This window comes from Perognathus longimembris, chromosome 8, assembly GCF_023159225.1.
Source record: "Perognathus longimembris pacificus isolate PPM17 chromosome 8, ASM2315922v1, whole genome shotgun sequence".
NCBI classification, from domain to species: Eukaryota; Metazoa; Chordata; class Mammalia; order Rodentia; family Heteromyidae; genus Perognathus; species Perognathus longimembris.
The window spans coordinates 56,198,797-56,226,738 of NC_063168.1; the positions used below are offsets into that span (position 1 = coordinate 56,198,797).

The window sequence follows — 27,942 nt, forward strand, 5'->3', positions numbered from 1 at the left end:
TGTGTGTGTGTGTGTGTGTGATTAATTTGTTAGGTTTGCACTTAGTGCCCATGTTAGATTTTGACAGTATACATTCATGAGGATTTCAAGAGTAAATTCAAACAACAGAGTTTTAAGTTAGAAAGCTTAGTTTCGGTTTTGTAGATTAATAGTTCGTTTTTATGTCAAAAGAATACAATTTTAGTGTAAGGAAAGGAAACCCATCACATGGTTCAGGCAGAGGCGTTTATTAGGCGGAGAAGAGACTGCCAGACCACACAAGATGGAGGCATGGGGAGACAGTGGGGAAGGAAGAACAGTAAAAGAGAGAAAGAGTGCAAGAGAGAAAAGAAAAAAGAGCGGGGACCTGTGTTGAAAAAAAGAGCAAGGACGCATGTTGAGCTGGATTATATAGGGAAAGGCGGGAGGTATGGCCAGGTGGATTGGATGTGACCTCAGAGAAGGAGGAGGTAACTGCCTCCAGGTGTGCCAGTTACCTAGCTAACACAGGTATTGGGCGCAGACTTAAACAGGTGTGGGGGGCATCTGAATGGAGCCCTCCCTGGGGGTGGACCTTACATTTAAAAACATCATCTGAAGGTACAGAGACCAGTCCCATGAATGGGAAGAAGAGTCTCAGTGCTTGCTTAGGTATGAGGTACTTTTAAGCTTTTTGTTTGTTTTTATCATAGGGCTTGAACTCAGGGCCTGAGCCCCTGAGCTCTTTTGATCAAGGCTAACACTCTACCACTTTGAGCCACAGTGCCACTTCCAGTTTTTGAGTGGTTAATTGGAGATAAGAGTCTCAAGGAGACTTTTCTGCTGAGGCTGGCATTGAACCGTGATCCTCAGATCTCAGTCTCCTGAGTAGCTAGGGTTACAAGCGTGAGCCACTATTGCCCACCCTAAGCGATTTTTAACCATCAAACCAAACCAAACCAAACCAAACAAGACAAAACAAAAAAGTTAAAACCCCAAACTGGAAAGGGCACTGTGGCTCAAGTAGAGCACTAGCCTTGAGCACAAAAGCTCAGGGCCCAGGCCCCAGAGCCCAGGCCTTGAGTTCAAGCTCCAGCACTGGTACAAACAAACAAAACAACAAAAGTTAAATTCTCAATAACTTCCAAAGGGAGTTCAGAGAATCATGAATATTACAAAAACAAAACAAAAAAACCACTTTTTTCGAAGTCTGTGAATGCTTTGCCAATGGAACTCCTAACAAGTCACATGTAAGGCTAAGTGGCTGTGGTCATGGGTGTGCATCCTCTTCTTAATGTCAGCATTCTGGCAATATTAAGCATTCCTGTGAAAATGCTAAGAGAATTTGATATACTTTAACCCAAATCCTTCAATTTCCTAAAAAGGTAATTGAAATGTCCTCAGTTATTATGGTAGAATGTAAAATGCCCAACCATCTCTTCTTGGGAGAACTAGTTCTATATAAACACTGAGAAATTTTGGTGTAGTCCAGTCCAGTAAGAGACTAGCTTCTATTTTAGGCAGTGAGCTTTCATGAAGCTTCAGGACTGTGTTTGCTTTGTAGTGCTGTAAATTCAGTAGCATCAGACAATGCACATTTAGCCTCACATTCTACGGAAACTGGCCTAAGTGTCACAGGTTGTAGTCAAGGTGTTCAGATGAGGATGTGGCTGTATGCATGTGTTTCTGGATGCTCTAGAGGGAGCCCTGTGACTGCCCTATTCCACATTCCCAGGATCCTGCCCCCAGCCCCTGCTTCCTCCATCTTTATAACTGGGCAGGTTTAGTCTACAACCTTCTAATTTTCCCCATGCTCACATCTCCTTCTGAATCTGCTCCTCCACCTTCCTCTTTTTTTTTTTTTTTTGCCAGTCCTGGGACTTGGACTCAGGGCCTGAGCACTGTCCCTGGCTTCTTTTTGCTCAAGGCTAGCACTCTGCCACTTGAGCCACAGTGCCACTTCTGGCCATTTTCTGTATATGTGGTGCTGGGGAATCGAACCCAGGGCCTCATGTATATGAGGCAGGCACTCTTGCCACTAGGCCATATCCCCAGCCCCCTCCACCTTCCTCTTCTACTCTCAAGGGGGTCCTCTTTCTTGTAAGGTCCCTTATGATTTCATTGGACCCATCCAGACAATCGAGGATAATCTTCCCACCTCAAGGCACAGCTGAGTGACAATTTTATCAGAAACTTTATTTCCCCTTGGCAAGGGATGAGAACATGAGCATCTTTGAGAGATCAGGATTCTGTTTGCTGATACTATAAATTGGAAGTTCATCTTTCAGGAAAAATGTGTACTAGGGAGAGTGTCTGCTTGGTTTGCTTAGACATTGTTTAAAAAAACAAAACAAAACTCAGGTGCCGATGGTTTACACCTCTAGTCCTTGCTACTCAGAAGGCTGAGATCTGAGGATCACTGTTCCAAGCTAACCAGTGAAGGAACATCTGTGGGACTTTTATCTGCAATTAACCACAAAAGAAAAGCCAGAAATAGAGCTACGGCTCAAATGCTAGGGCACTAGGCCCTGAGCAAAAATGCTCAAGGACAGCAGCAAGGCCCTGAGTTCAAGTCCCAGAATCAGCAGAAAAAAAGCAAAAGACCCCAAAATCCTCAGATGCTTTTTATTAAGTAAGAATGAATTCTGAGTGTGCTTTTGTTATAAAACAATAGCATGCCTGTCGATGCGTATTAGGTAAGCAGAGACAGAAATCTTGGAAGCTATTGTTCATTATTCTTGTGGCATGTGTCTGAGTGGCTGGAGGTGCTACACAAAATACCACAGACTAAGTGGTTTAAACAACAGAAATTTATTTTCTCACAATTCTGATAGGTAAAAGTTCAAGGTTTTGGCAGGGTTGATTTCCTTTTCTTCTGAGGCCTCTCTCCTTTGTTCATAGATGGCCACCCTGTGTCTTCCTGTGTGTGTCTGGGCTCTGGTCAATCTTCTTTTATGTAAAGACACCAGTCTTCACAGTTTATCCCCAGTGATCTCATTGATCTCGAATTCCCCTTCTAAAGATCCTGTCTCCAAATATAATCACTGTGGGTTAGAATTTCAGTATACACATTGTAAGAGTTAAAAATTCAATCCATGATAATCTCTAACAAATTACTAACTTGTAGAAAGGAAAGCAGTAGTAATAGAGGAGCATTTTTAGAAGCAGGAAGATGAGGAGGGGGAGCCAGAGGGATATAATTTGTACACATGTACTCAGTGACATTCACTCTCAGGTAGATTTTTTTTCTACAAAAATGGTGATTTATTTTGCTTTGACATACAATGGAAAATATACCAGAGATCAAGTTTTTGCTGTTGTTTTTTTTTTTTTTACATAAAAGCTCATTAAATTCTTCCATTTTGTTGAAGAACAGGGATCCAATGGAAACCTGCTAGCAGCTTTGGTTAAGAATGGGCCTTAAAAATCAGAAAACATACTGAAAATATAAAGATATTTTTTTTCTTTTCCTCATACGGTGTATAAAAGTATTGAAACAAAAATCACTGCCTGCTCCACAGGACAGACAGTATCAATTTGAATAAAGGCTCCAGACCAAAGAATAGCATAACCCTGTGTCACAATACTTACTATACAGTTTAACAATATTTTATCAAAGACTTTCCCACTTGTGATTTAAAAAAATCTGGAAAGAGAAAGAAAAACAGTAGGCAAGGAACTGCACAACCAAAAAAAAAAAAAAAAAGAAAATTATATAAAACATTTCCACCACTACTTAAATGCCAAACTTAAGCAATAGTTTTTTTTTTAAGACCATAATAATACAACCTTCTGTTTAAAATAACAGCACTGTCCTGCCTCTCTCCCACTGAATTTTACATATGAACAGACTATATATACCGGCTTTTCAGAGAAATGTCCGTTTGGTCTGTGACACCAGTCAGGTTCATACTAAATCTTCTCATGGTCTTCAGAGAATACATGACTCCATGCTGTTTCTGAGTTTCCAACATTCTGGATTAGGTGCAATGTCTCAAGTATAATACATTTCTCCCTTTTCCTTTACACAGTGCAGAGTATACGGGCTTAGGTTATGTAGGTTCTCTTTTACTCCAGGTCACTGTCTTTTTCTAGAGTTGAGGCGGTATTCAATGGAGTGCAGTAGTTGGGCTTGTCAGAAGGTACGAAGCCTGGCAGACACAGACATTTATAGGAGCCTTCGGTGTTAATGCACTTGGCATTTTTGCACAGAGACATGCGGTTGTTCAACTCATCACATTCGTTGACATCTGCAATAGATCAAACCACGCAGGTCAACAGTGCACTCCATTAGAAAACATTCACTTGAATTCACCTGATGCCCTTAATCCTGACTGCTGTATACATAAACGTGTGTGTGTGTGTGTGTGTGTGTGTGTGTGTGTGTGTGTGTGTACTTTGCAGTGCTGGGGATCAAACCCAGGGCTTTGCATAATATACTAGGCAAACACTATCACTGAGCAACATCCCCTGCTCCTTCTGGGAAATTTCAGCAATATTTGTCATTTCCCAAGTTGAAACCCCACTTAAACTCAGCTGATTGGTCTGGTCCCAGGAGCTCTCAGGAAGAGCCCTCAGGGGACATGCTCACGTTCCATCATTCTTACCGACACAGGTCATCTTGGCCATGTCCAAGTGATAGCCATCAAAGCAGTCACAGGTGTAGCCTTCCTGCACCCTCACACAGCGGCCGTTTTCACATCCGTTCAGGATGCCACATTCCTCAGCCTGCAGCTCCTCAAAGCTATTCACAAAACCTGAAAGGAAAAGGCAAGAGCTAAGTTAGAAAAAATTCCTCCGGTACTATTTACAACTACATTAGAGTCAGGTGTCTGGTGGCTCACACCTGCCATCCTAGCTGCTCAGAAGGCTGAGAGCTGAGGATCACGGTTTGAAGCCAGCCTGGGCAGGAAAGCCTATGAGACTCTTACCTCCCATAAACTACTCAGAAAAGCTGGAAGTGGGGCTGTGGCTCAAGTGGTAGAGTGCTAGCCTTGAGCATAAAGAGGCTTAGGGATAGTGCCCAGGCCCTAAGTTCAAGCCCCAGGACTGGGTGGGGGGTGGGGGGAGAGACCCCAAACCAAAAGACATTAGGCTGAGCATGATGGTGGCCCATGCCTATAATCTCAGCACTCAAGAGGCTGAGGCAGAAAGGATTAAGAGTTCAAGACTGGCCTAGATTATGTAATGGGACTCAGTTTCAAAAACATACCCCCCCAAAACAAAAAGGACATATTTATTCTAAAAATTATAGATGTAATGTATAACATACATATATTTTTATATAACTTCATTTACATATGTGATATAGCCTTAAAGTTAACACTAAAATTTAAGTCAATATCAAATATACTTATGTATAATTAGGTGTAAAAATATTTAAACATTTGTATATTTTGTAGAGAGAAGCCTCACAGCTTGAATTTTGATACATTAAAATGCGACAAAAGGAAAGCAAGGGTGACTTTTTGTTTCTCTCCTCATGATGAAAAGTATTTATTCAAAATTCTACATTTCCTACAATTTCTGTAGGCCAATGTTGGAACATGTTTTGTGATGGCAGTGGTGGGATTATAGGTACATTTCGGGGGATTTGCTAAGCAGTTCCCCCGAGAGTCTCAGGGCTCTGCTGCTGCAACTTGACTTTGCAGGCCCAGAAAGAAGGGGGCCTGGCTTTGGTCTGTGAGGTCTGTTTGCTCTGGCTTTGAAATGAGCTTTCCACAAGGGACCAAAGCACAAAGGCAGTAAAGGGACCTCAAAATATCCTGATAAAGGAACATGCATCTTACTTAGAAAAACCTGTTTAAGAAACCAAAAGGCTTTTGTTTTTTAAGAAAACAAAGGATCTCTTGTTTGGTTCTTTTTATAGTTTAAGAACCAGCTCTGAATTTCTTGGACAACACTTAGAGTTTTTTTTACTGACATGTAAGTAATGGAACTGGTTATGGAAATAAGCCGTTTTTCCAGAGGGGGTGGTTGTAAACACAAATCCATACTAACCTGTCACTTGTCATCCACACAACCACACCACGAATTGGCTTAAAAAAATAAAGATTCAGGCTGACTTATGCCTGTAATCCTAGCTATTCAGGAGACTGAGATCTAAGGATCATGGTTCAAAGTTTGCCTGGGCATGAAAGTCCCTGAGACTCTTATCTCCAAAAGCTGCAAATGGAGCTATGGATCAGGTGTTAGAATGCCACTCCTGAGGGAAAAAGCTAAGGGACAGAGCCTAGGCCTTGAGTTCAAGCCTCAATACTCTCTCTCTCTCTCTCTCTCTCAAACACACACACACACACACACACACACACATATGTATATATATATATATATATCCATACACAAACAAAATACAATCTTAAACTTCCTACACTATTTGGACTTTGGAGCAATCCTTCCTTGGAACTGCAGGGGGCAGTAAATACTATTGCTATTCAGGGTCGTGAGTTTGAGTTTTTAAAAAATTGAGCATGCCATCCAAGATGGCCCCTTGTCAAAATTTTAGACAGGAAATAAATATGACAGATTATCAGGAATATCAGATGCCCAATACCAGTTTGGGAAATATTAACCTAAGGAGAGAACGTTTTCATCCATGGAAATACTTTCAGATTCCATGCATTCTCAGGAAAAGCACCTTGACTTTATACCTAGGGGAGTTAGAGTTATAGTCCCGTGAAGGAGAGCTCTCAAAATACTTCTTTAGGGCTGTAAAGCAGGTGAGCACTATGCCTCCTGGCCCAAATCTGACCTGCAACTTATTTCGTGAATGGACACAGGCATAATCCTTGGCCGACTCCAGTGTGGCTAGCTTTGTAGATAGCACGGAGGAGGCCTGGAGTAGTGACAACAGAGATCACAGGGCTTACAAAGCCTAAAGATGTGACTTTTTTTTGGTAGAAATACTATTTATGCTGAAGTTTATGAAGATGGTGAGCCACCGAGGCAAGGAGTAGCTCCATCAACCTGCCCTCATCATTCTGTTCCTGCCTGCTCAGCACGGCTGAGCCCGTGCCCCTGCTCAGAAGATTGGCTGGGACAGGGAGATGTTTACAGCTCTTTGGAAGCCATTTTGGAGTGAAAGCTAGAGGTCTAACTTCCAGCCTTGCTAAACAGGGATCTTATGTGACATCAATATGAGGCTTTCTTAGCCTTTGCTGTGAATTTAAAGAGCTTTTGAACAATGTTGGTATTTGAAAAAAAGAGTAGATAAACCAGGACCTTTCAACAGTCAAATTCCTGGACTCAGAACCATAATGCAATACAGGCTACACCCAGCTGGGGGCGGGGCCAGGGTTGCACACCTGTTTTTTATGGATTTACAGGGCATAGCAGGACTTTCCCCAGTCTTGATATTTCTTTCTTTCTTCATCATTTTTCGCTCTTTCTTTTCTCTGCATTACTGGGGCTTGAAAGTAGGGCCTTGCACATGCTAGGCAGGTGTTCTGCGACTTGCACCATGCCTCTAGTTCCTTCTACTTCATGCCTGGGCCCAGCTAGAGTGTGCTTCTCCTACTGACACTTCTAGACTAGCTGGGATGACAGGTGTGGGTCACCATGTGCAGCTTTTACTGGGTGAGATGCGGGGGGGGGGGGGTGTCTCTCAAACATTTTCCTTGGGCTGGCCTTGAACAGTGATTCTCCCAAATTCTGCCTCCTGATTAGCTAAAATGAGAAGCATAAACTACCAGGTCCAGCTCCCTTTTTCTAAGTACATGTTCAACTGATTATAACATATACAATGGTGTGTACAGTACAAGAGTACAGCTGTGAGTACCTTCAGATCTCTTTTATGAAGTGATGTGTGGTCATGTGTTGTTGTTTCAAATCTATTAATGTTAGAACTCAAGACTGTAGGTAATGCCCTTGGGATGGGCAGCAGGAACTTTCCAGAGATTGGCAACCTTCTCCATATGATGGGGGGGGGAGGGAAGAGGAGAGGGGGTTGGGTGGGGAGTGGAGGCTGTATGGCATATCATTCGCATGTGTATAATTGGCCTAGCTGAACTGACAGAATATTTTTCCTTCATGTTCATGTACATTCTAAAACTTTTTTTTCCTTTTTGGTTGTGGGGCTTGAACCCAGGGTCTGGGCTCTGTCCCTGAGCTTTTTCGCTCAAGGCTAGTACTCTACCACTTTGAGCCATAGAGCCATTTCAGGTTTCCTGGTGGTTAATTGGAGGTAAGTGTCTCATGGCCTTTCCGGCACGGGCTGACTTTGAACAGTGATCCTCAGATCTCAGCCTCCTGAGTAGCTAGGATAACAGGTGTGAGCCACTGATGCCTGGCTTATCCTCTAAATCTTATAAATCCATCTGGTTAATTGGATATGACATCTTTTGAAGGAGTGATGGACAAACCATCTCAAAAGATGCCAAATTGGTACATGATTTCAAGCTGAAATCACTTGAGAAGCTGTAACTTCACAACAGGCCACTGGCCCTGTCTTTTCCTACACCTAGGAAGCCATCAAGATTCTTCAGGGAGGGTCATCCTCCGCATGCTACACCTGCAAGTAAAGAATCTTGATCACCAGAGCCGCAGCCCCAGCCCCAAGGCTGCAGCGGCCCTGCAGGAACAAGCTCTTCAGAGAAACCTCACCTTCCGCAGCCTTGTACCTCCTCCCCGCCCCTCCATTCGCCCAGGGGATGGCCTCACAGCTTACTAGCCTAGTCTGCACATGCATTCCTCTTGTCATTCTCCCCAAATTTATTGTTTTGTTTTTGTCAGAAAAAAATAAAGATCACCTTAGGATTTTGCTCTTGAGAACCCCCACTGCATGGAATGGACATTATGCTTTTCCTTTTTTTTTTTTTTCTCTTTCTCTACTCTAGTATTAATTACTCTTTAGATACAGCCAAAGAGCCCACATAGGGTTAGGAAATAGGGAATCTCTTTCCTCTATACCTTTGTGCAAAAGAAATAAAGAAGGAAAGAAAGAGAGAGGGAGGGAGGGAGGGAGGGAGGGAGGGAAGGAAGAAAGGAGGGAGGGAGGCAGGCAGGCCCGCAGGCGGGAAGGAGAGAAGGCAGGCAGGAAGGAGGGAAGGCAGGTGTGCTGTCCTTGTGGGAACAGTGGTGCTCTGTGCAGGTGTAGCTTCTGCACGCGGGGGCACTGGATGGGCACTGCACACTTTCTTCCTACAGGTGCATTGTCTGCACACATACCCCCCACCTTCATCCGGGAGAAGCTGGTGCACATCACCCTTACTTCATGAACACCCCCTCCCACTCTCTAAAAATGCATTTCATCAAGAGGGGCTTTTTTTTTTGAACCCCCCTCTGACATACTTAACGACTATCTGCCCGGTGAAGTTCACATTTATCAATTCATCACAGGAAAAGAAAGGGCTCTGCCGGAAAGCCTGGCCCTGGCCCACGACTTAAGGTGCAAGGCAAAGTCATGGCTGCCACGGAGCTAAGGGGAGGAAGCCCGGCCACCGCCGGGACCTCACGTCCGCCCTCCCCCGCCCCCCCCCCCCCCCCCCCCGCGAGCTCGCGTGGACCGGGCCGGAGCACCCGCCTATGGGCCGCCAGGCTGTCCCGGGGCCTGCAGGCTGCATCGGGGACAAGTTCCTGGGGATTCCACTCGGAAACCGCGAAGCGGTCTTTGGCCCGGGGCTTCTGGGCTGCGGCTTACGGTCCTGGATGAAGTAGGGGTCGGCCTCCGGGGCGAACTGCTCGCTGAAGTCCACCAGCGCGTCGCGGCCGTATGGCTGCCGCCGGCCGCTCACCGGGAGGTTGCACAGCTGCGCGTAGTCATCTGGGGAGCAAAGAGAAGCCGGTCACTCCGTGGGGCGTGGGGCGTGGGCCGGTCCCGGCCTGGCCCATCTCCGCCAGGGCCTGGCCTACCCTCCCACACCACCTGCTCCCTGTCTCCTCCTAACGCCAGGGCTGTAGGGCAGAATTAGGGCCAATCGGGCCAAACGACCTGCACTAACGCATCCGGAACATCCAAGACCCGAATCCAATGCTCCGGTGCTGCGCCTACCCAAGAGCAGCGTCATCGAAACCCCACAGGTGTCATTAGCGACAGACACTGTTAGTCGTTCTTCATGGACAGATCCTTTTCACATGTGGAAACAGGAAAAATGGTGGCTCCGCCTGTAATCCTAGCTACTCAAGAGGCTGAGACCTGAGAATTGTGGTTCAAAGCCAGCCCGGGCAGAAAAATTCATGAAACTCTTATCTCCTATTAAGCAGCAAAAAGGAGAGCTGTGGTTCAAGAGGCGGAATAATGGCCTTGAGTGGAAAAGCCAAGCAAGAGCATGAGGCTCTGAGTTCAACCCGAGTAGTGCACACACACATGCACGCGCACACAAAATGGTTGTACCATCTTAGAAGTCCCCTTAAGGTGGAAGACAAATGCCAGATGCCTCCAATCTTTTTTTTTTTTTTTTTTTTTTGGCCAGTCCTGGGCCTTGGACTCAGGGCCTGAGCACTGTCCCTGGCTTCTTCCCGCTCAAGGCTAGCACTCTGCCACTTGAGCCACAGCGCCGCTTCTGGCCGTTTTCTGTAAATGTGGTGCTGGGGAATCGAACCTAGGGCCTCGTGTATCTGAGGCAGGCACTCTTGCCACTAGGCTATATCCCCAGCCCGCCTCCAATCTTTTGCATGAAACAATTTCATTAAGAAAATACGCATTCATGTTGTCAGGCACCGGTGGCTCAAGCCTGTAATCCTATCTACTCAGGAGGCTGCTATCTGAGGATCATCACTCAAAGCCAGCCTGAGCAGGAAAGGCTCATCTCCAGTTAGTCACCTGAAATTGGAAGTGGAGTTGTGGCTTAATGAGTGCTAGCCTTGGGCAATGAAGCTAAGGGACAGCACCCAGACCCTGAGTTCAAGCCCCATGATCACCACCACCACCACCACCACCAATAATCATGACCACAAAAGAAAATATTAATTTCATTAAGGAAATAGCTGAAACTGGGAACAGATCCTTGACTCAAAAAAAGAAAAAACAGAACTTCAGACAAAAACACAAATGGTTGTCAGTTCTGTTTAAAGTTTGAAAGCAGAGACATTAAGAATTTCCCTTGGAGAATAAGATTGTTCAAATGTTTGTAAGTCTTAGGAGTTGAGCTCATCTTCTCTCCTGGCTTTAAAATAAAAAAACGCATTTGTTGTACATCTGAAAAGAAGATTTCATCAGTATTTTAATATAGCCAAGCACCAGTGTAATCAGGACTAGCTATGAAAAATGAAATAATTCACCTACTTAAGTCTGTAAAACTAAACCTAGAGATGTCTGAGGGGGTCCTGAGCTGTCAAGAGGCCCAGAAAGCCCTGAGCTGGATTCTGTGCTCTCTGTGCCAACCATGGAGAATGGAGACGGCCATGTTGTTTCAAGTTCTCACCCTGAGCAGGGCTGAAGGAAAGGGCACACAGTGAGATGGAACTGCAGGAGGAAGTCAGTCCTGGAGCTATGTCCAATTCACAAACAGCCTTCTGGAAAGAAAGGCTACATACACTTAACTACAACAGATGATCAGAAATTATGTGATGAGAAAAGTCATGGATTAATTTTAAAGAGCTGACCCAATGGCATGGATAAAGGATGCTAAGTTGTGTCTGGAAACCAACACACGTCTCCTAAGGAAGCTTTGACTTGACCTAAGCTGGTGAGGCAGTCAGCAGAGGGGATTATGGGTACCTCTGGGGCTTGCTACAGCTCCTTCGTCTTCCTCTCACTACACATTTTTTACTTTTAAGATTCCTGAGCTTATTGTTCTTTGTGGCTTTGGTTCTGTTTTGGTCAGTTGCCGAAGCCTCATGTGGGCATTACATGAGTTCTCTTGCATATTTGAAGATGAGCTCCATGTACTGTCACGGAGACACTGTAGTCTGAGTTATTCTCCTGGGAGCCTGGGCAGCTCTGCCCTCATCCATCTGTCCTGTCTCTCCTGTCACACACATCTGCTCTGATTCAGGGCTAGGATCAGAAGCGGGGGCTCACAACCTGACAGCACTGCTCACTTTGCACCTTCACAAGTTTGGCCCAGCCTCAGTTTCCACCTTTTTCAGACAGAGATAATAAATTCTGGCTTGTCTACCACATTCAAGATATCTGAAAAAGGACATACTGTGATGGAACAGTTCACAAACTTTGAAGCAGCAAGGAAATAAAGGTTATATATTTTTCTTGTAGGCAAAAATCACTAAGACCCCTCTGAACATCTGGAAACAGATGTTCCAAGACAGCCTTGGAAGATGGATCTTATAGAAACATTAATGCTAAAATCCTAAGTTATCAATAGGCCAAGAGCATTGGAAGGGCTCTGTCCAGGAACTCTTGTTTTTACTTTTCTTTCAATGTTTGTTGGAATTTCACTTCATTTCCAACAACAAGGCATAACATTGGCTTAGCAAATTTAACTACTAACTATAACCAACAGCACATATGAACCCTGGGTCAGTACAAATCACATCACAAGAAAACATGTTCAACAACTTTTAGCATACACTTGAATACATTAGCAAGGTCCTGAGTAGACAATAAGTTATAGGTACTAGGAGCTTTCTGTGTCTTTGGGGGAGCAAACGTTTGCACAGAACACTGTCATCAGCCTTGGGCATGGAAGGTATCTTCTTCAGGATCTTGATCTAGGCAAATTTCTACCATGTGCTTGACCTCTGAGCATCCCAGGGCATCAGAGGACACCATTAAATCTTAAAGATGCTTGGCCTTGCTCATCACCACAGTTGGGTCACGCCAGGGTCTAGAGCTTGGGGTAAGCAGTGAATTGTGGTTGGCTCTGAATACAGAGGATATAGCAGATCTCTTAGCTATTTCCACAGCTTCCCCTGAGAACCCTTGAGACCTTCTAGGTGGCTGCTTCCTCAATGCAGCTCAATGTGTGGACAAGTCCAACATATTTTCTGTCCTTGGAGTCTCTTTCCTCTTCAAACCCCCTTTACTTACACACATCAGCAACAATGAATCACCAAGCCCTTTCCGGTTGGATACAGAGGAGCAGTTCTGCTTTAGCAAAGACTTGCCCTGGGAGGCGTACTTTGTAGAGCAATGCTATTTCTGAGGCTCCAACCACATGTCATTCTGGAATCTAGCCAAACACCAATGTGAAATCAATAGGAAATGGAAATATTCACACCTCACAGTCTTTCTCCCAAAGCGCAAAAGCTTAGCTCTGGATCAAAGCTACAAAAGGGACATATGAGGGGGTATGGGACACCATCACTAACAGACCTAAACAAGATCCAGGCCACTAATCACACTAATTTTCCTGGCGTGGCAGATTCAAATGACAGATGGTGTTGCTTTGATTTTCACTTTAAATGGAAAAAAAAGTTTTTAACCCCCCCCACCCCCATTACCCCTTGCCCCCTCCACTGTGGAGCCAGCAGGCTGGGGAACCCCGCTGTCAGAGCCATGGAAAGCACATGGCCATATGCTGGCAGGAAATCTCCTGTTGTTGATGACAGACACATCTGCAGGGCTGTGCTGGGCAGTCACATGTCCTCATGCCCCTCTGGCGTGTGAGGAAAACCACGAGCAGGGGCTCTCTTCTCTCTTTGGCAGATGAGGTTCAGCTGCTTTTAGACATGAAGCAGAAGCTCACTCAGGCTTCTACATGGCAGGGTTAAATATTCAGTGCTCTAGCATTAGGACTCAAACCCAGAGCAGCAAAGAACTCTTCTGCATTAAGAAAAATGGATCCTGTTTTACTCAAAATTCCTCTCCAGGTGTCTTGCCTGCAGATCTGAATGTGGATTATTAACTGATGCAGAGAGTTATAGTGCACACACACACGTAATTAATTTCCCGTCTCACTGAGTGAACAGTGGGTAGGATCGAGAAGCTGAGAATGGTCTGAACAGGGTAGATGCTGGGAGGACAGGAAAATAGAAGCAGTGGGGGTGGCGGTGGGGGATTCATTCTGTATGGGTGAGTACCAGAGGAAGAAAAGGAGAAAAGGTAACAGAGTGAAAGAAAGTATCATAGCCGGAAAATATCAGGGAAGCCAAAGTCTCATATTATGCAATGCTGGCTACTAGAAGTCCCTGATATACAACAGTAGGCATAGGGGAATGGAGCAAGCATGCCCTGTTAAACCCTGACATGCCACGCATTGTCTGCTTCTGCATATCCTGCTTCATTTGAATCTCAGAATAACCCAAGAAATAACTGTAATTAGCATTTTGATTTCCCATAAGAAAGCCAGGGTTTACCACATAACTGGCCTAGGTGAGGTCTAAAGGACTTGTCCCGCCAAGCCATCCACGTTCTTGGTTTGGTTTTGTTTTCTATTCCTCAGTCACCTTCCGACACACTCAGAAAACTATGAGATGCATTCTCCAGACCTCAAGCATCAGGTAAGCTCTTTGTTCAGCAATAAGCATTTGTGGCTCCAATTCCAGGGAGAGTCATAACTTTGAATGCTGATGAGCTCAGCTCCACCAGGGCCCGCTCTATCATTAGCAGGATTTATGTTTATTGAATTTGCTCGATTTATTAGGTGAAAGAGATCAAATTGCTTAATGTTCAATTAAATTGTACTTGTCGAGGACAGGGAAGTAATGCAATTGAAAGTCTTGGCAAGAGTCCCTGGGACTCTTGTAAATGTTAATGCTCTAAGGGAACTCATGGCTGTTCACAAGTCAAGCTCTCCACCCGCAGCCGTCACCTAACGTCACCCTTCTCAGCTGAGTTGTTCCTAGTCTTTCCCACTACATGGTTGCTTAGCTAGCCAGATGAACTGATGAAGGAGATTTGTGGGGTACCAACTGCCCAAATGTAGAGGATCCCTTTGTGTTCTGAAGCCTGGATTCAAACACTTGGATCCTTGTAATAGTATGCCACCCGGGAAAGTCCTAAAATGATGATCGAACGCTGGGCACCAGTGGCTCATACCCAACATCCTCACTGTTCAGGCTGAGATCTGAGGATGGAGGTTTGAAGCTGGCCCCAGGCAGGAAAGTTTGTGACACTCCTATCTCCAATTAACTACTAAAAGAGCCTGAAATGGAACTGCGGATCAAGTGGCAGAGCACTAACCTGGAACAGAAAAGCTCAGGGACAGTGTCCAGGCCCTGAGTTCAAACCCCAGAACTGACACCAAACTTTAAAAAAATTGTGAGCATGAATTTCCCATTAAGAACTTCATGAAAGGTTTTCTCCCCTTGTTTCTAAGTAACTAGGACTTTGGAAATACATGACTAAGTTTAGTATTCAGACTATCTCAAAAGAAATGAGGAATAAGCCTACATTACTTTATAGACGAGACCAAACAACATAATATAGAGGCAAAGGACTATCTGCTAATTCTCTAACATGATCCAGCTTTTCAGCTAGAAAACAGATAAGACATTTTGTTTCTTCTTTTCCTGCTCTAATTATGACAAGTCAACAATTAGGAAAAAAATAAGGAATTTCCATAAGGATGATATTTCTTTTTTTTTTTCATTTAAAATATTGTCAAGGTGGTGTACAGAGGGGGCATGTAAGGGATATGTAAGGTAGAGAGTAGTAAGAACTACTTCAGTGCCAGGTGCGGTGGTACACACCCATAATCTTGTGAGATAAAAGTAGGAGGACCACATTCCTAGGCTATCCCTGGGCGAAAAGTGGGAGACCTTATCTATAAAACAATGAGAACACAAAAGGGCTAGGGGTGAGACTCAAGCAGCAGAGTGCCTGCCTAGCATGTATAAGGCCCTGAGTTCATAGCCTGTTACCTCCCCCCCCAAAAAAAAATAGGGGGAGAAAAACAGAAGATTCAAAAGAGGGAATCGTGCGTGAGATGGCACTGCATTCTGAATGTACTCAGGGCCACCAGGATGTTCTCTCTAAAATCACTGATTTTATGCTATGTGAAATTCACCTCAATTTTTTTTTTTTAAGAAACTATTATACAGGGGGAAATGTGTGTTTTTTTCCTATGTTAAGTCTGGATTTCATCTAAACTTTCTATTTTTAACTGGTAAGATGAAGAAACAAAACTAGGGGACTGCCAAGGACCCTTCAAAGCATGCTTGGTTTATGACTCTAAACAGAAAACATTCTCCCTTCTAGGCTGGAAAATCCTGGGAAGAAAATACCAGTGAGACCTGAGGCTGCAGCATAAGGTAACTGCCACTAGAAGGCACTGTGCCTAGGGGGCTGCCATTTGGACATGGGAAAGTCTGACCAACTGTCAGCACTAGCAGGCTGGCTTCCTGGGCCTTCCTCTGTCAAAGGAATATAGGGCTTAGGGAAATGCAATGATATTCTGCCGGTTGTGTCACCTTAAATGCTCACTTTCCTTTCATTAAAAACAAATCATTGCTAGGCACCAGTGTCTCATACCTGTAATCCCAGCTACTTAGGAGGCTGAGACTGGAGGATCAAGGTTTAAAGCCAGCTTGGGCAGGAGACATTTATCTCAAATAAACACCAAAAAGCCAGAAGAAATGGAGCTGTGGCTCAAGTGGGTAGAGCACTAGCCTTGCCTTGAGCAAAAAAACTCAGGAAGAATGCCCAGGCCCTGGGCCTATTCAAACCCTAGGACCAACACACAAACAAACAAATAAATACATCAATAAATAAATATCATAAGGAAAAGCCAAGCCCAAGTGGCTCACAGCTGTAATCCTAGCTACCCAGGAAGTTGAGATCTGTGGATTATGGTTTGAATTTAACAGAAGCAGAAAAGCCTGAGAGGTTCTTATTCCAATTAACCCCACACCCACATGCATGGACACACACACACACACACACACACACACACACACACACAATGCCAGGCATGGAGCTGCAGCTCTACTTTAAGCTTTTATTGGCAATTAATTGAAGAATCTTAAGGACTTTTCTGCTCAGGCTGACTTTGAACCACAATCCTCACTACTCAGCCTCCTGAGTAGCTAGACAGGTATGAAGCCACCAGTGCCCAGTTACAAAATATATTTTAAAATTGCTTAAGAAAGTTTTGCAGAAGAAAAAAGGCTCTAAGATTTGTACAAAGCTCTCCTTGATATTCAGAGGTATAGCTCGCAAGATCCTAAAATAACAGAACCGGAAACAAATGAAGAGCAAGTTCTAATGAATTAATGAAATATTAAAATAGCTGGAAATTGTCAAGAAGATCACTCAAGAGCATGTATTCCATTCAGTTCTAGGAAATAAGACATCATTCCTAAGCAAACAACTGGAACTACTTTAAGATTTCTGATTTTATGCTTGCTCCACATGCTGGCTATTTACCTTGATTTGAGATGACTTTCCTCTCCCCCTTGGGACTGTTCACAATCAGATACAGTCATAGCAGCTTACTCCTGGCAGGGATATTTTTGGCTGGCCTTGAGAGGGGGCTCATAGATCATAGATCGCCATGCGACTGGCATCTTCTAGGGTTGAACAGTCTGCAACCATGACAACTGTTCATGACAGTTGTGCTCGTCTCTCAGATTTGAAGTTCAAAAAGAAGCATTTAAAATGGCTCCCTTGTGTCTTCCGCATGTTTCCTAGAACTGACTGTGGATGCTGAACAAAGCAATGACGTTTGGACAGATACATCAATCTGGTTGCTTGATGGTATGCATGTGTGTGTATATGTACACGGCAAGTGCTGTTTTTCTCCAGTGCTAGGACTTGAACTCAGGGCCTCTCACAAGCACTCTGCTACATTCCCAGCCCTGGCTCATTCTAGCTGCCTTTCCCTCAGTCTTATGAGGAACCATCTTCTGCATGAAAGGAAAGCAGGCCGGCTCCCGTTGCCCTCCTCTGCCAGGCTGGCCTGCTCTGGCCACGAGGTCAAGCGTTGGAAAGGCAAAAGCCAGCAGCTTTCTTCATTTACAAAAAGGTTAATGAGGCAGACCTGAAAACCAACTCAACCTTATTTGAATTTACCACCTGAAGCGCAGAACAAGGCTTTAGGTGGTTTTGCACAGGGACCTGCGCAGTGATGTCTACCTGGAGCCATGATCAAGGACAGAGAAACCCAGCAAAGGGCATTTCAAATACACACAAGTAAATTTCCCTGGCGGGCTGATGCTGGAAGGGCACTTCTAGAGAACAGAATAGCTCTTCATCAGCTGATTTCAAAGCCAAGATGGTTTCTTTTGAGGTACATTTGATACATTAGAAACCAAAGTGGTGTGTGTGTGTGTGTGTGTGTGTGTGTGTGTGTGTGTGTGTGTATGATCAAATTATCTCATATCACAACACCATTAGTTTCTCTACTTTAGCCCTAAATTAGATTCTGCTATGACGTCTGTGAGATTATAATCATAATGAAATTAATTTTATGTAACAGAGTACGGCCAGATATTTTCTCACCATTTCCATGCAGCACAGCGTAGGAAAATGAGCATGAATAACACGGAGACACTAAGGTCTGGAATGTACCACAATCAAAAGGTCCAAAGTGCGCCTCCTGTCAATCAAATTCCCCTCACAGAACCGAAGCCTTCTACCTCTTCTCTACTGACTTCTCTGCCATTCAGTCTTATTGATTATGATAGCATTGATTACAGAGTTAATCTCTTCTCTGTCATTCAGTCTTACTGATTGTGATAGCATTGATTACAAGTTAGGATCTTAACTTGGATAGGAATTAAGAGAATTTAATTAGGTTGGTAAATATTATTTACATTTGTTAGGGGATTCAGTTGGTTGTATTTAAGTTACCTTACTTAGTTCAGAAGAGTTTCTTAAAGGCCAGATGCTGGTGGGGCACATCTGTAGGATCACAGTTCAAGGCTATTAGTAGCAGAAAGCTCGGCAAGACTCCATTGTCACACCATCAGCAAAAGGTAGGGCTGAGATGTACTCTTTACCTGACCTATGTCACTGTAACCCTCTGTACATCACCTTTATAATAACAGTAATTTTTTTAAGTAGGGCTGTAGGTATGGCTCAAGTGGTAGAACATCTGCTAAGCAAGTATGAAGCTTTGAGTTCAAACCTCAGCCCCATCAAAAACAAATGAATAAAACAGAAAAAAAGGAAGGAAAGAAGGAAGGAAGGAAGGAAGAAAGGAAGGAAGGAAGAAAGGAAGGAAGGAAGAAAGGAAGGAAGGAAGGAAGGAAGGAAGGAAGGAAAGAGAGAAAAGAAAGCTGCTTAAATATTTAAGAAGAAAATGCTTATAGCACTGTGGCTAGATGAGGAGCTTCAGAGAGAAATAAGTGTGTAACACTTATAAATAAAGACCAATTATTTATGAAAGTGCCAGGATATTGTATATAGAAATAACTAAAATATCTTCCTTGAGAATAAAGTAAAAATTGATCTGTTTCATAGAAACTTAGTGAACTTGGGCCAACATAATGTCTAATGGACTTAGTATCTGAAAATCCAGGATTTCACACTTAGAATCAGATGCATTAGGTGTTCGTTTAAAACCCAACACTGGACAGTTCCTTCCGGATGCCTTCCTCCTAGGGCATGAGTCACATAATGGTTTAGAAGCCAGCAGAACCCACAGAAGCATTTCTGCACTGCATGGTACAATGAGGCTCTGCATTAGTTCCTGAACTCTGGCATCCTACACTGGTTTTGAATCTTAGCTGCCTTTGAAGAGACTCATAGTGCTACATTACAGGACAGATGTGTGGCTGACAGATGTGTCAGCTCAACTTTTTCCTGGAACAGGATTTAGTAATAATCGCTGCTAACATCTAGGAGCATTGACCTAAAGCCAACTCTCTCCTCTGCACGGTGGCATTTCATCCTGACCGCCCCCTGGAGGCAGATGATGGTACTGTCATTTCACAAAGGAGGAAACTCAAAGGTAGTCAACATGTACATACTTCACTATTGAATATTATTTTATAAGAATCCTTTTTAGGGAAAACAATGTCATTCTTTTGGAGGGGTCAGAGGAAGTTTTCTAAATTAATAAATCAATCCTTTCAATTGTCTATGATATTTGAGTCCAATCCATTTCCACGGGCACCAGTAAACCAGTCTCAAATTAACTGGACCACTTGCCTGTTTAGAAAACACGCAGATGAGCACACAATACCACATTTTGTCTGCAGCCACCGTAGCTACTCAACTTAGGAGGCCGCTTACACTTTCCTAGCCTAATATTAGTTTTCTATTACAATGGTTTCCGTTATTGTTTCTTTTATCATAATGCCCAGAATTTGTGACCAAAAAGATAAATGCTTTCCTACTGAGAGAGTGTTAATGACAACAGATTCACATAGTGGTCTCAGCTTGGGATAATGGAGGTCAAAGGAACTTGCCCGGCCACACCAGACAGAACCGGTGCCAAAAGGAGACTCAGACCCTTGGACTGCCTCAACCAAAGGCGGCCACCATTTGCTCCGTCTCATGGAGAGAGTTACAAAATTATTATTAACATTCTTTGGAAACATATTTCTTGGAAAAGCCTTTAAAACTGTGGCTGCTGAAAGGCCTTTTGCAATGACTGCCCAGTTACAATATTATTTCAAGTTCAGTCCCTGAGTCAAATCCCCATCTCCCTTCACACCTCTAAGCACATTACAAAACATTCTTACACAGAGATCTCGGGGCATGTGTAAGGAATCACTGGCTCCGCCGTCTGAAAGACACTCCAAATGCTTGCAGTTTTGCAAAACTGGAAGGGTAAAGATGGACTACATTAGCTATCACGATGTCTGACACGTTTTGGTAGAGCAAATGCTGACTTCCTTATGCCAGACGATCGTGTACTTAGAACACAGCATCATGTTTACTCACAAAAGATCCTAGTTCTGAATTTCATCTTACATTCTATTAAATACAAACTAAGCATTAGTTTCAGTTTGTTTTTTTGGCCCAAAACAATAACAGGTGTTGAGTGGATTGGCCGGTGAAGGAAGGAATATGCAAATGTCTAAAACTGAAAACAGGTGAGCTATAAATATTCAGATTTCACTGGAGATACTTCTCTCTTCTCGTAAACCCCAATGTGTACATAAATATGCACAAAAATCACCTTTGGCACCTAGAGAAAGATGAGTACCCTCTTCCAAAAAACTGCCATTCCAGAGAGTGGAGGAGAGAGAAGAGCAGAGGGAAAGCAGGCAATACGGAGCTGCCTGCCTCAGCAGGCCTCTGCTGGCTGCCCAGTGTCAGCATGCCTTGCTGCTCCTTCCTTTTATGGGCCACTCATTTGACTCTTTTATGGGAGGCATGGTGGGACAGTCCTTGCCCAGTCAGACCCGTCAGTTAATTGAAGTGTTTCATATCAGGCACAGAGCCATCTGTCGGTTCCATTCACCTAGAACACTCACAATTGAGAGCCAAGTCTTGATTTTCTACCTAGAGTTTGAGATCTTTCCTTGCCTGAATGATTTTAACAGCTGTGGCTTTCAATGAGCACTTTGTAAGTAATATTTATTCTAAATAGGATAAACATGTACATTGTAAAAATAGAATTCAAGAGTAAAAGGGTATACACACAGAGTAATCAGCCCATTTAAAATAGATTTTTCCTTTCAAACTGTGCAAGTGATCTTTTGTTAAACTTGTTTAAGAAAGTATGTTTTTAAAATATATATTCCATAGATACTATTTTATATTAGGATGGATAGCTATGCCTCTAACTATCTATCTCTCTCTTATATATGTATGTGCTAATACAGGGGCTCAAAAATTATAGTCATACACCATCTTACATCACTAGGACATGTTTGATACTTTTATGTATACTAACAAAGTAGTGGTTTATTATATTCCCATATATGCATATGGTATACCTTGGTCATATTCACCCCTCTATTCCTGCTTTTTATCATCTCCCTTTACTTTTTTTTTGTGCTGGTCCTGGGGTTTGAATTCAGGGCCATGAGTTTTTTTGCTCAAGGCTAGAGCTCTACCATTTGAGCCACTGTGTCACTTCTGTCTTTTTGGAGATAAGAGTCTCAAGGACTTTCTTGCCTGTGCTGGCTTTGAACCCTGATGCTCAGATGTCAGACTCCTGAGTAGCTAGGATTACAGGCCTGAGCCACCACCCAGCTTCCCTTCACTTTTTATAAGCTGTTCTTATCTTGCTTCACCAGAACTCTCTCTTTATGTTTTGTTTTTTGCCAGTCCTTGGGCTTGAACTCAGGGCCTGAGCACTGTCCCTGGCTTCTTTTTGCTCAAGACCAGCACTCTACCACTTGAGCCACAGCGCCAATTCTGGCTTTTTCTATGTATGTGGTGCTGAGGAATCGAACCCAGGGCTTCATGTACTTCAAGCACTTTACCACTAGGCCATATTCCCAGCCCCCACCAGAACTCTCTCAACACTTTCAGACTTGCACATTGTCCTGGGTTGTAGTACACCAGAGTACCAACAGGTGGAGCTCTCCCAACATATTTTCCAGCGAAGAACTGTAAACCAAGATTCTATCACTACCTTACCATGTTCGGGCACCTTAAAATTCATAGATATGTTTGAGAGAGAGAGGGGAGGGAGGAGTGTTAATACAAGGGCTTGAACTGAGCCTTACATGGCTTTTTGGTTCACTGCTGGTACTCTACCACATGTACAGGCTGGCTTTAAACGAAAATCCTCAGATCTCAGGCTCCTGAATAGCTAGAATTACAGGTGTGAGCCACTGGTAATGAGCTTAAGTTTATATTTTTAAGCGGTTTTATTTATCAAGAATTACTGACTGAATTAGTTGACTGAATATACATCTGTGTGGGATTGGAGGGTGCGCTGACTCTAATTTTACTATTCTCATAGTTAGCGCTGAAAATGGTAGGTGTTCTATCCTTACACACATAAGAAAACATTTAAATTTGTTTTAGTTATTCACTTGGCTACTTTTGCATTCTAGGGAAGACTACTTATTGAAGACAAACTTTGAGATCTTGTGGAGAGGGTCTTGGGAACTATGGAGGTGGTTAGGACACAGAGCCTGGGGTTAGGATGCTGGGATTCACCTTGCGGCCTAGCGAGAGGTAAGGGAGCTTGAGAGCTTCCTCCTACCAAACTCGACACATGTACAGCTAAGCGGATGAGCCTGGAGAACTGGACAGTTTCACAGACAACTTGTGAATGGCATCTGGGACTGTGCTACATAGACGTTATTCAAGCTACCATCATTTTATTATAGCTGAAACTCAGAAGAAGCAAGCTATAGGAAATCTCCAATAAATTACACACCTACCAAAGATCTGAGATGCTTCTAGCCTGGTCCAAACTACCCAGAAACATCAAGCAATGATCATTCTCTTGTTTGAGACATGAATATAGCGATCTGGTTTGCTTGGAAGGGTTTGACAAACATGTTAGCTTTGTTTCTCAGAGACTCACATGATATTATGATTTTTTAAAAAAAAAGACCAAATTTAAGGATCAGCTACCAATAACACCTTGGGGGTGGACAGAGCAAGGGCATTGGGAAAGGGGGAGGAGAAGAAGTGGAAGGAAAGAGAACAGAGCAAGGCAGTTCTCCAGAGTTGGAGAAGGGGAAGGCTGCCCACGCCATGACATAGAACTCATAGAACTTTTCTGTTATGCCTGTAGTCTTGTCACAAATCACATAGGACTCTGCCAAATTAGCCTGCTATTTGGCCTCTGTGACTTTAGCTGAGGACTGACATGAGATCCGAAGTGACCCAGAAATGTCCTGAATTAATAGGCAGTTCTCCTCAAGTTGGGTTACCCGCCGAATGCAACCCATCAACCTTCACTCATTTCCCCAGCCTGTGGTCCCAACCCACAAGATGCTACTTAGCCATGCATGTAAGGAGCCTCTTGTCCACATGTCCTCTACCTCCCAGTACCCTCAGATAAGGTTATATCAAGAATGAATGACCAAGGCCTACTGGACCAGAAGTGTTAAGGCCTGCTCTGGAACCAGGACTTACTTAACACTACTTTCCTGCTTAAAGCTGGTGAGCTGTGGCTTCTCCATCCCCGTTTCCCTCAGTGACGGGCTCTACCCCACAGCGGCACTGGTGCTCTGGGGGAAATCCAGGGTTCAGATCCACAGACACCATGCTAGATGTTCATGTTTAAAAGGCTCAAGGACAGAAATTACAAGAGAGCCATATTTTACAATCCATACTCTCTTAAAGTCCTCTGAAAAGTAACTATCAACATTAAGGTAGGTTTTAATGAAAAGATGTTATTGCTCTAGGTCCATTTTACAAAATGACATTCAGCACTATTGATTTATTTGAAGCAGGATTTGCTATGTAGCCCAACTTGGCCTACATAGCCTCTTGCCTGAGCCTCTTGAGTTGCTGCGATTACAGATATGTACTATCACACTTAGCTTCAATAATTTTTATTTCTTATGCACGGATAGAAATTGAACCCTGAACCTTGCACGTGCTAGGCAAATGCTCTACCATTGAGCTTCATCCTCAACCTTTTATTTGTTTCTGGTGACAGAGTCCCATTCTGTGGCCCAGGCTGTCTGCAAACTTGTGAGCCTCCAGTTTCTACATGACAGGCACGAACCTCTAATCTTTCTTATGTAAAGAGTATTTCTTATCCCCAAATGCTTAGGATCCAAAGTGTTTCAGAATTGGGAGTTGTTAAGATTTATAGACTTTACCAGTTGAGTATCTTAAATTTAGAAATAAATCCCAAATGCTGCAAAATCTAGACTTTTTGGAGCATTTTAGATTTTGGATTTTTCCTACTAAGACCAATATTGCTCATACAGAGGTTGGCATACAAATCCAGATTTTAACCTACAATGACTTTTTTGGGGGTCTAGAGTCTAATAATCTTTGTTCTGTGTAGAAACCATGCAGAATCAGGGCTGTAGGGTGGTGGGGGAATAAAGTATCAGGAAATATAAATTCTAAAAGCCTATGCCACCAATGGCTGAGTTAGGTTTCTTCAGGTCATTTATCATTCTTTAGGGAAATGGAATAACAGTTTCAAAATTAATGACAGGGTCTGGCTTGGAGGTAAACCAGGAGCCAGATGTTTATATAATCCTATCTCCCCCAACCTCCCACATACCTGCAATGAAATAAGGTCTGAAAGGAAGGCAGGCTCCCAAGATGGCGGGAGGGGTGTGTCCCACCCTCCTCTTGCAGGGGAAACAGGCTCACCTGAGTCCTTCATGGGGCAGAGGGCACACTGCATGCCCCAGGCCTCGCCATATAAGCAGCAGCACTCGGTGTACGTGGTCTGTTTGCCCACGAGAGGACGGCTGCACACGTACTCATCACTCAGGTGCTCCCAGCACAGATCCTGGTAGACATCCGTCTCTTCTATTTGTTCTACAAGGGAAGACAGGGTTCCATGACAATTCAACTGTGGCTCTTATTTCATCCACACTGGTAGAAGCCAGTGAGCCTCAGTTTCCATCCCAAGTTCTACGTCTGTATCTGGCCTGGGCTTTCCATGGATCAAACTAAACTCAGCCATTTCCAACTGAGCATCATTCCATCATTCCACCTGCTGAAATTCAGCCTGTCTACTGTGTCCTGGCTATTTCCTCTCCTTTGTAGTGCTTCCTCATACAGAAAATTCCCCTTATTCTTATCTATCCTCAGTATACGTCCCTTTTTTCCAATCTCTACCTTTTCATGTTTCCTGCTTGGTCAGATTTACCATGTTTTGCTACATCCCATGTCTGGATTCACACGCACAGGCTTATTATCTCATTCGGCAATGCCCCAGACTGTTGACCATCTCTCCAGTTCTAACCCTACTCTAATCTTTCTATGATTCAACTGACTTTATCCACAGCACTCTCCTCAGAGATGAGCAGATAATCTGATCAATGAAGTTCCAGGTTCTCTATCACCTTGTTGAACTCCATTGTTGCTCCTGTTAACTTGCATACTCTGTGTCCCCCAGGCAAACACTCCCAGTCATCCTCCCCGGCTCGAGTGCTTCTTGCACTTTCTCCAAAGGTCGAGTGCGTGAATCTTCAGACCTAGGACAGCCCTGCCATTTGCTCAGCCACTCTGTATTTTGATATTCATTTAATCATATGTGCAGAATATTAAATATCCTGTATAGCAACCATACCCATCTATCACAGCTCTTAGAATCTCATTTTTAATTATTTAGAGATACACCAGAAACTCGCTTGCTTATTTTTTTCAATGGCTCACAGTTGATCAAAAGGAAAACCTTAGGATGCTCATCTAAATTTAAATGTGTGTCTCACACCCAAACCTACCATTTGATTCCGTTGGACGCACACATCTTTTTTCTGAAGCATCCAGGACCATTGGATGGGTGCAGAAGCAATTGTAAGAGCCTTCTGTGTTCACGCACTGCCCATCAACACAACTGTTGGGGTCTTGACATTCGTCCAGATCTTAAGAGGGGAAGAAACACGACCAAGGAAGATCAGCAATCAGCTGGACCTCATACACGCACCATGACTAACACACTGAATCCAGATTCCAGAGGCAGCCATGTTTCATATTATTTGTACACCATCATCCAAATGAGAACAACTCTAACTAAAGATGCAAGTCCTACTTGTTGGAAAAAACCAATGTTACTGCTACTGACAGTAAATACAGAAGAAAACATCTACCCACAGGATACACTTTGAAATTTAAGGTCATGCATTTTTATGATAGTTTTAAAAGTGATTTCCTCTTGCTGCCAAGTGTATACGGTTTTCTGCTTAAGTATTATAGCCTGTGTCAGAATTTTAAAATGATGTTCACTTCCATGGGATAAATGATGAAACAGAAGGCTCCACAGACCAACAGAGCTCTTCAGTGAGACCAGTGGCCTGAATTAGAATTCCATACTGAGGATTGACTCTTGTTCTAAAAGCCATTCAAAGAGGAGAATAGATGGACCATTTCTCCTTCTTAACTTTTGCTCAAGGAAGCGATCCATAAAACCTGAACATATCTTTTTGAGACATGATTTAGGTGGAATGGCATCATGTGTCTTACAGAGCATTACTTATTTCTTCCATCTGGGTATTTTCACAGCAGAGCATAGCACAGTCTCTTAGCGCTTACCGAAGCACTGCAGTTTCACAGGGTCATAGTATGTCCCCTGCTTACAGTAGCATTCGTACCCAGGCTGAGTGTTCAAACAGAAACCATTTTTGCAGATTTCCTGTCCGAACAGTACACATTCATCAGCATCTGTGGGGGGAAAAAGACAAAGAAAAGCTAGTTTTGATTTTCCACTTAAAAAGAAGTCTCTAACCACTATTAGACTTCAAGTGGGCAACTGTCCATTGTAAGTATACTCCAAAGAATCTTACAAATCACAGCAACATAAAATTATTAAAATTAAGTCTAACTGGAAGATGTAGAAATATTGTCAGATGAGGTCTGTCCATGGAGCAATGACCCAAAGGTTTCCGGAGAAGGTGTATTCATAAGTAGGGTTTCTGAGATGTTATGTCATTCTTGAGGAAATAGCCTATGGACCCACAGCAGCATCAACAATATTTTCTCAAGAACATACTTTGTGGCCAGGTGCCCATGGCTTATGATCTATCATCTTAGCTGCTGAGGAAGCAAAGAACAGGAAGATCATGGTTCAGTGATAGCCTGGACTGGAAAGTTCATGAGACCTCCCCCTTGTCAACTCATAGCTGGGTATCAAGTATCCCAAGCTACTTGGGAGGCTGAGATTAGAAGGATCACAGTACTGGGCTAGCCCCAGGAGAAAGGTTCAGGAGTCTCCATCTTCATAGAGGGAAGCTAGACCCAGGTGAGCATCTGTTGTCCTAGCAGTGAGGGGAAGCTTAAAGCAGGTGATCACAGCTTCAGGTGCACACTTGGGTGGGAGATGAGACCCTATCCTAAAGACAGCCAGGGAAAAACAGGGCTGGGGGTGTGGCTCAGAAGTATCACATCAGCCCTAGTGAGCTTGAGGCCCTGAGCTCAAATCCCAGAACTACCAAAAACAACCCACCTAATATACTTTTTATAGAAATGGAACTTTATCTAAGTGCTTCTTCTTCCCCATTTACTAGTTGAGATATACGAAGTATGAAGAAGAGTTTGACAGAACGTGATCAAAGACCAGCAAAGAAAAACACAAGTTGCTAAGCAGAGTGGTAGATTCACCCCCGCAGGTCTGAGAACTCACGGCCTTCACAGACCACTCAGTGATGAAT

At 43.6% G+C, this 27,942-nt stretch overlaps 1 protein-coding gene across 17 annotated transcripts in view; it reads right to left on the reverse strand.

The window, feature by feature from the left end:
* Positions 1-2,750: 2,750 nt before the first annotated feature.
* Ltbp1 (latent transforming growth factor beta binding protein 1) overlaps positions 2,751-27,942 on the reverse strand; it is a 376,707-nt gene continuing 351,515 nt past the window's right edge. For all 17 annotated transcript variants that reach the window (XM_048353153.1, XM_048353151.1, XM_048353150.1 and 14 more), the window contains 6 exons: positions 26,828-26,956; positions 26,020-26,160; positions 24,938-25,108; positions 9,596-9,718; positions 4,566-4,715; positions 2,751-4,208 (listed from right to left, as the gene is read on the reverse strand). In XM_048353153.1, the coding sequence (XP_048209110.1) occupies positions 4,027-4,208; positions 4,566-4,715; positions 9,596-9,718; positions 24,938-25,108; positions 26,020-26,160; positions 26,828-26,956 (896 nt within the window). In that variant the 3' untranslated portion in view covers positions 2,751-4,026. The remainder of the gene's footprint in view (positions 4,209-4,565; positions 4,716-9,595; positions 9,719-24,937; positions 25,109-26,019; positions 26,161-26,827; positions 26,957-27,942) is intronic.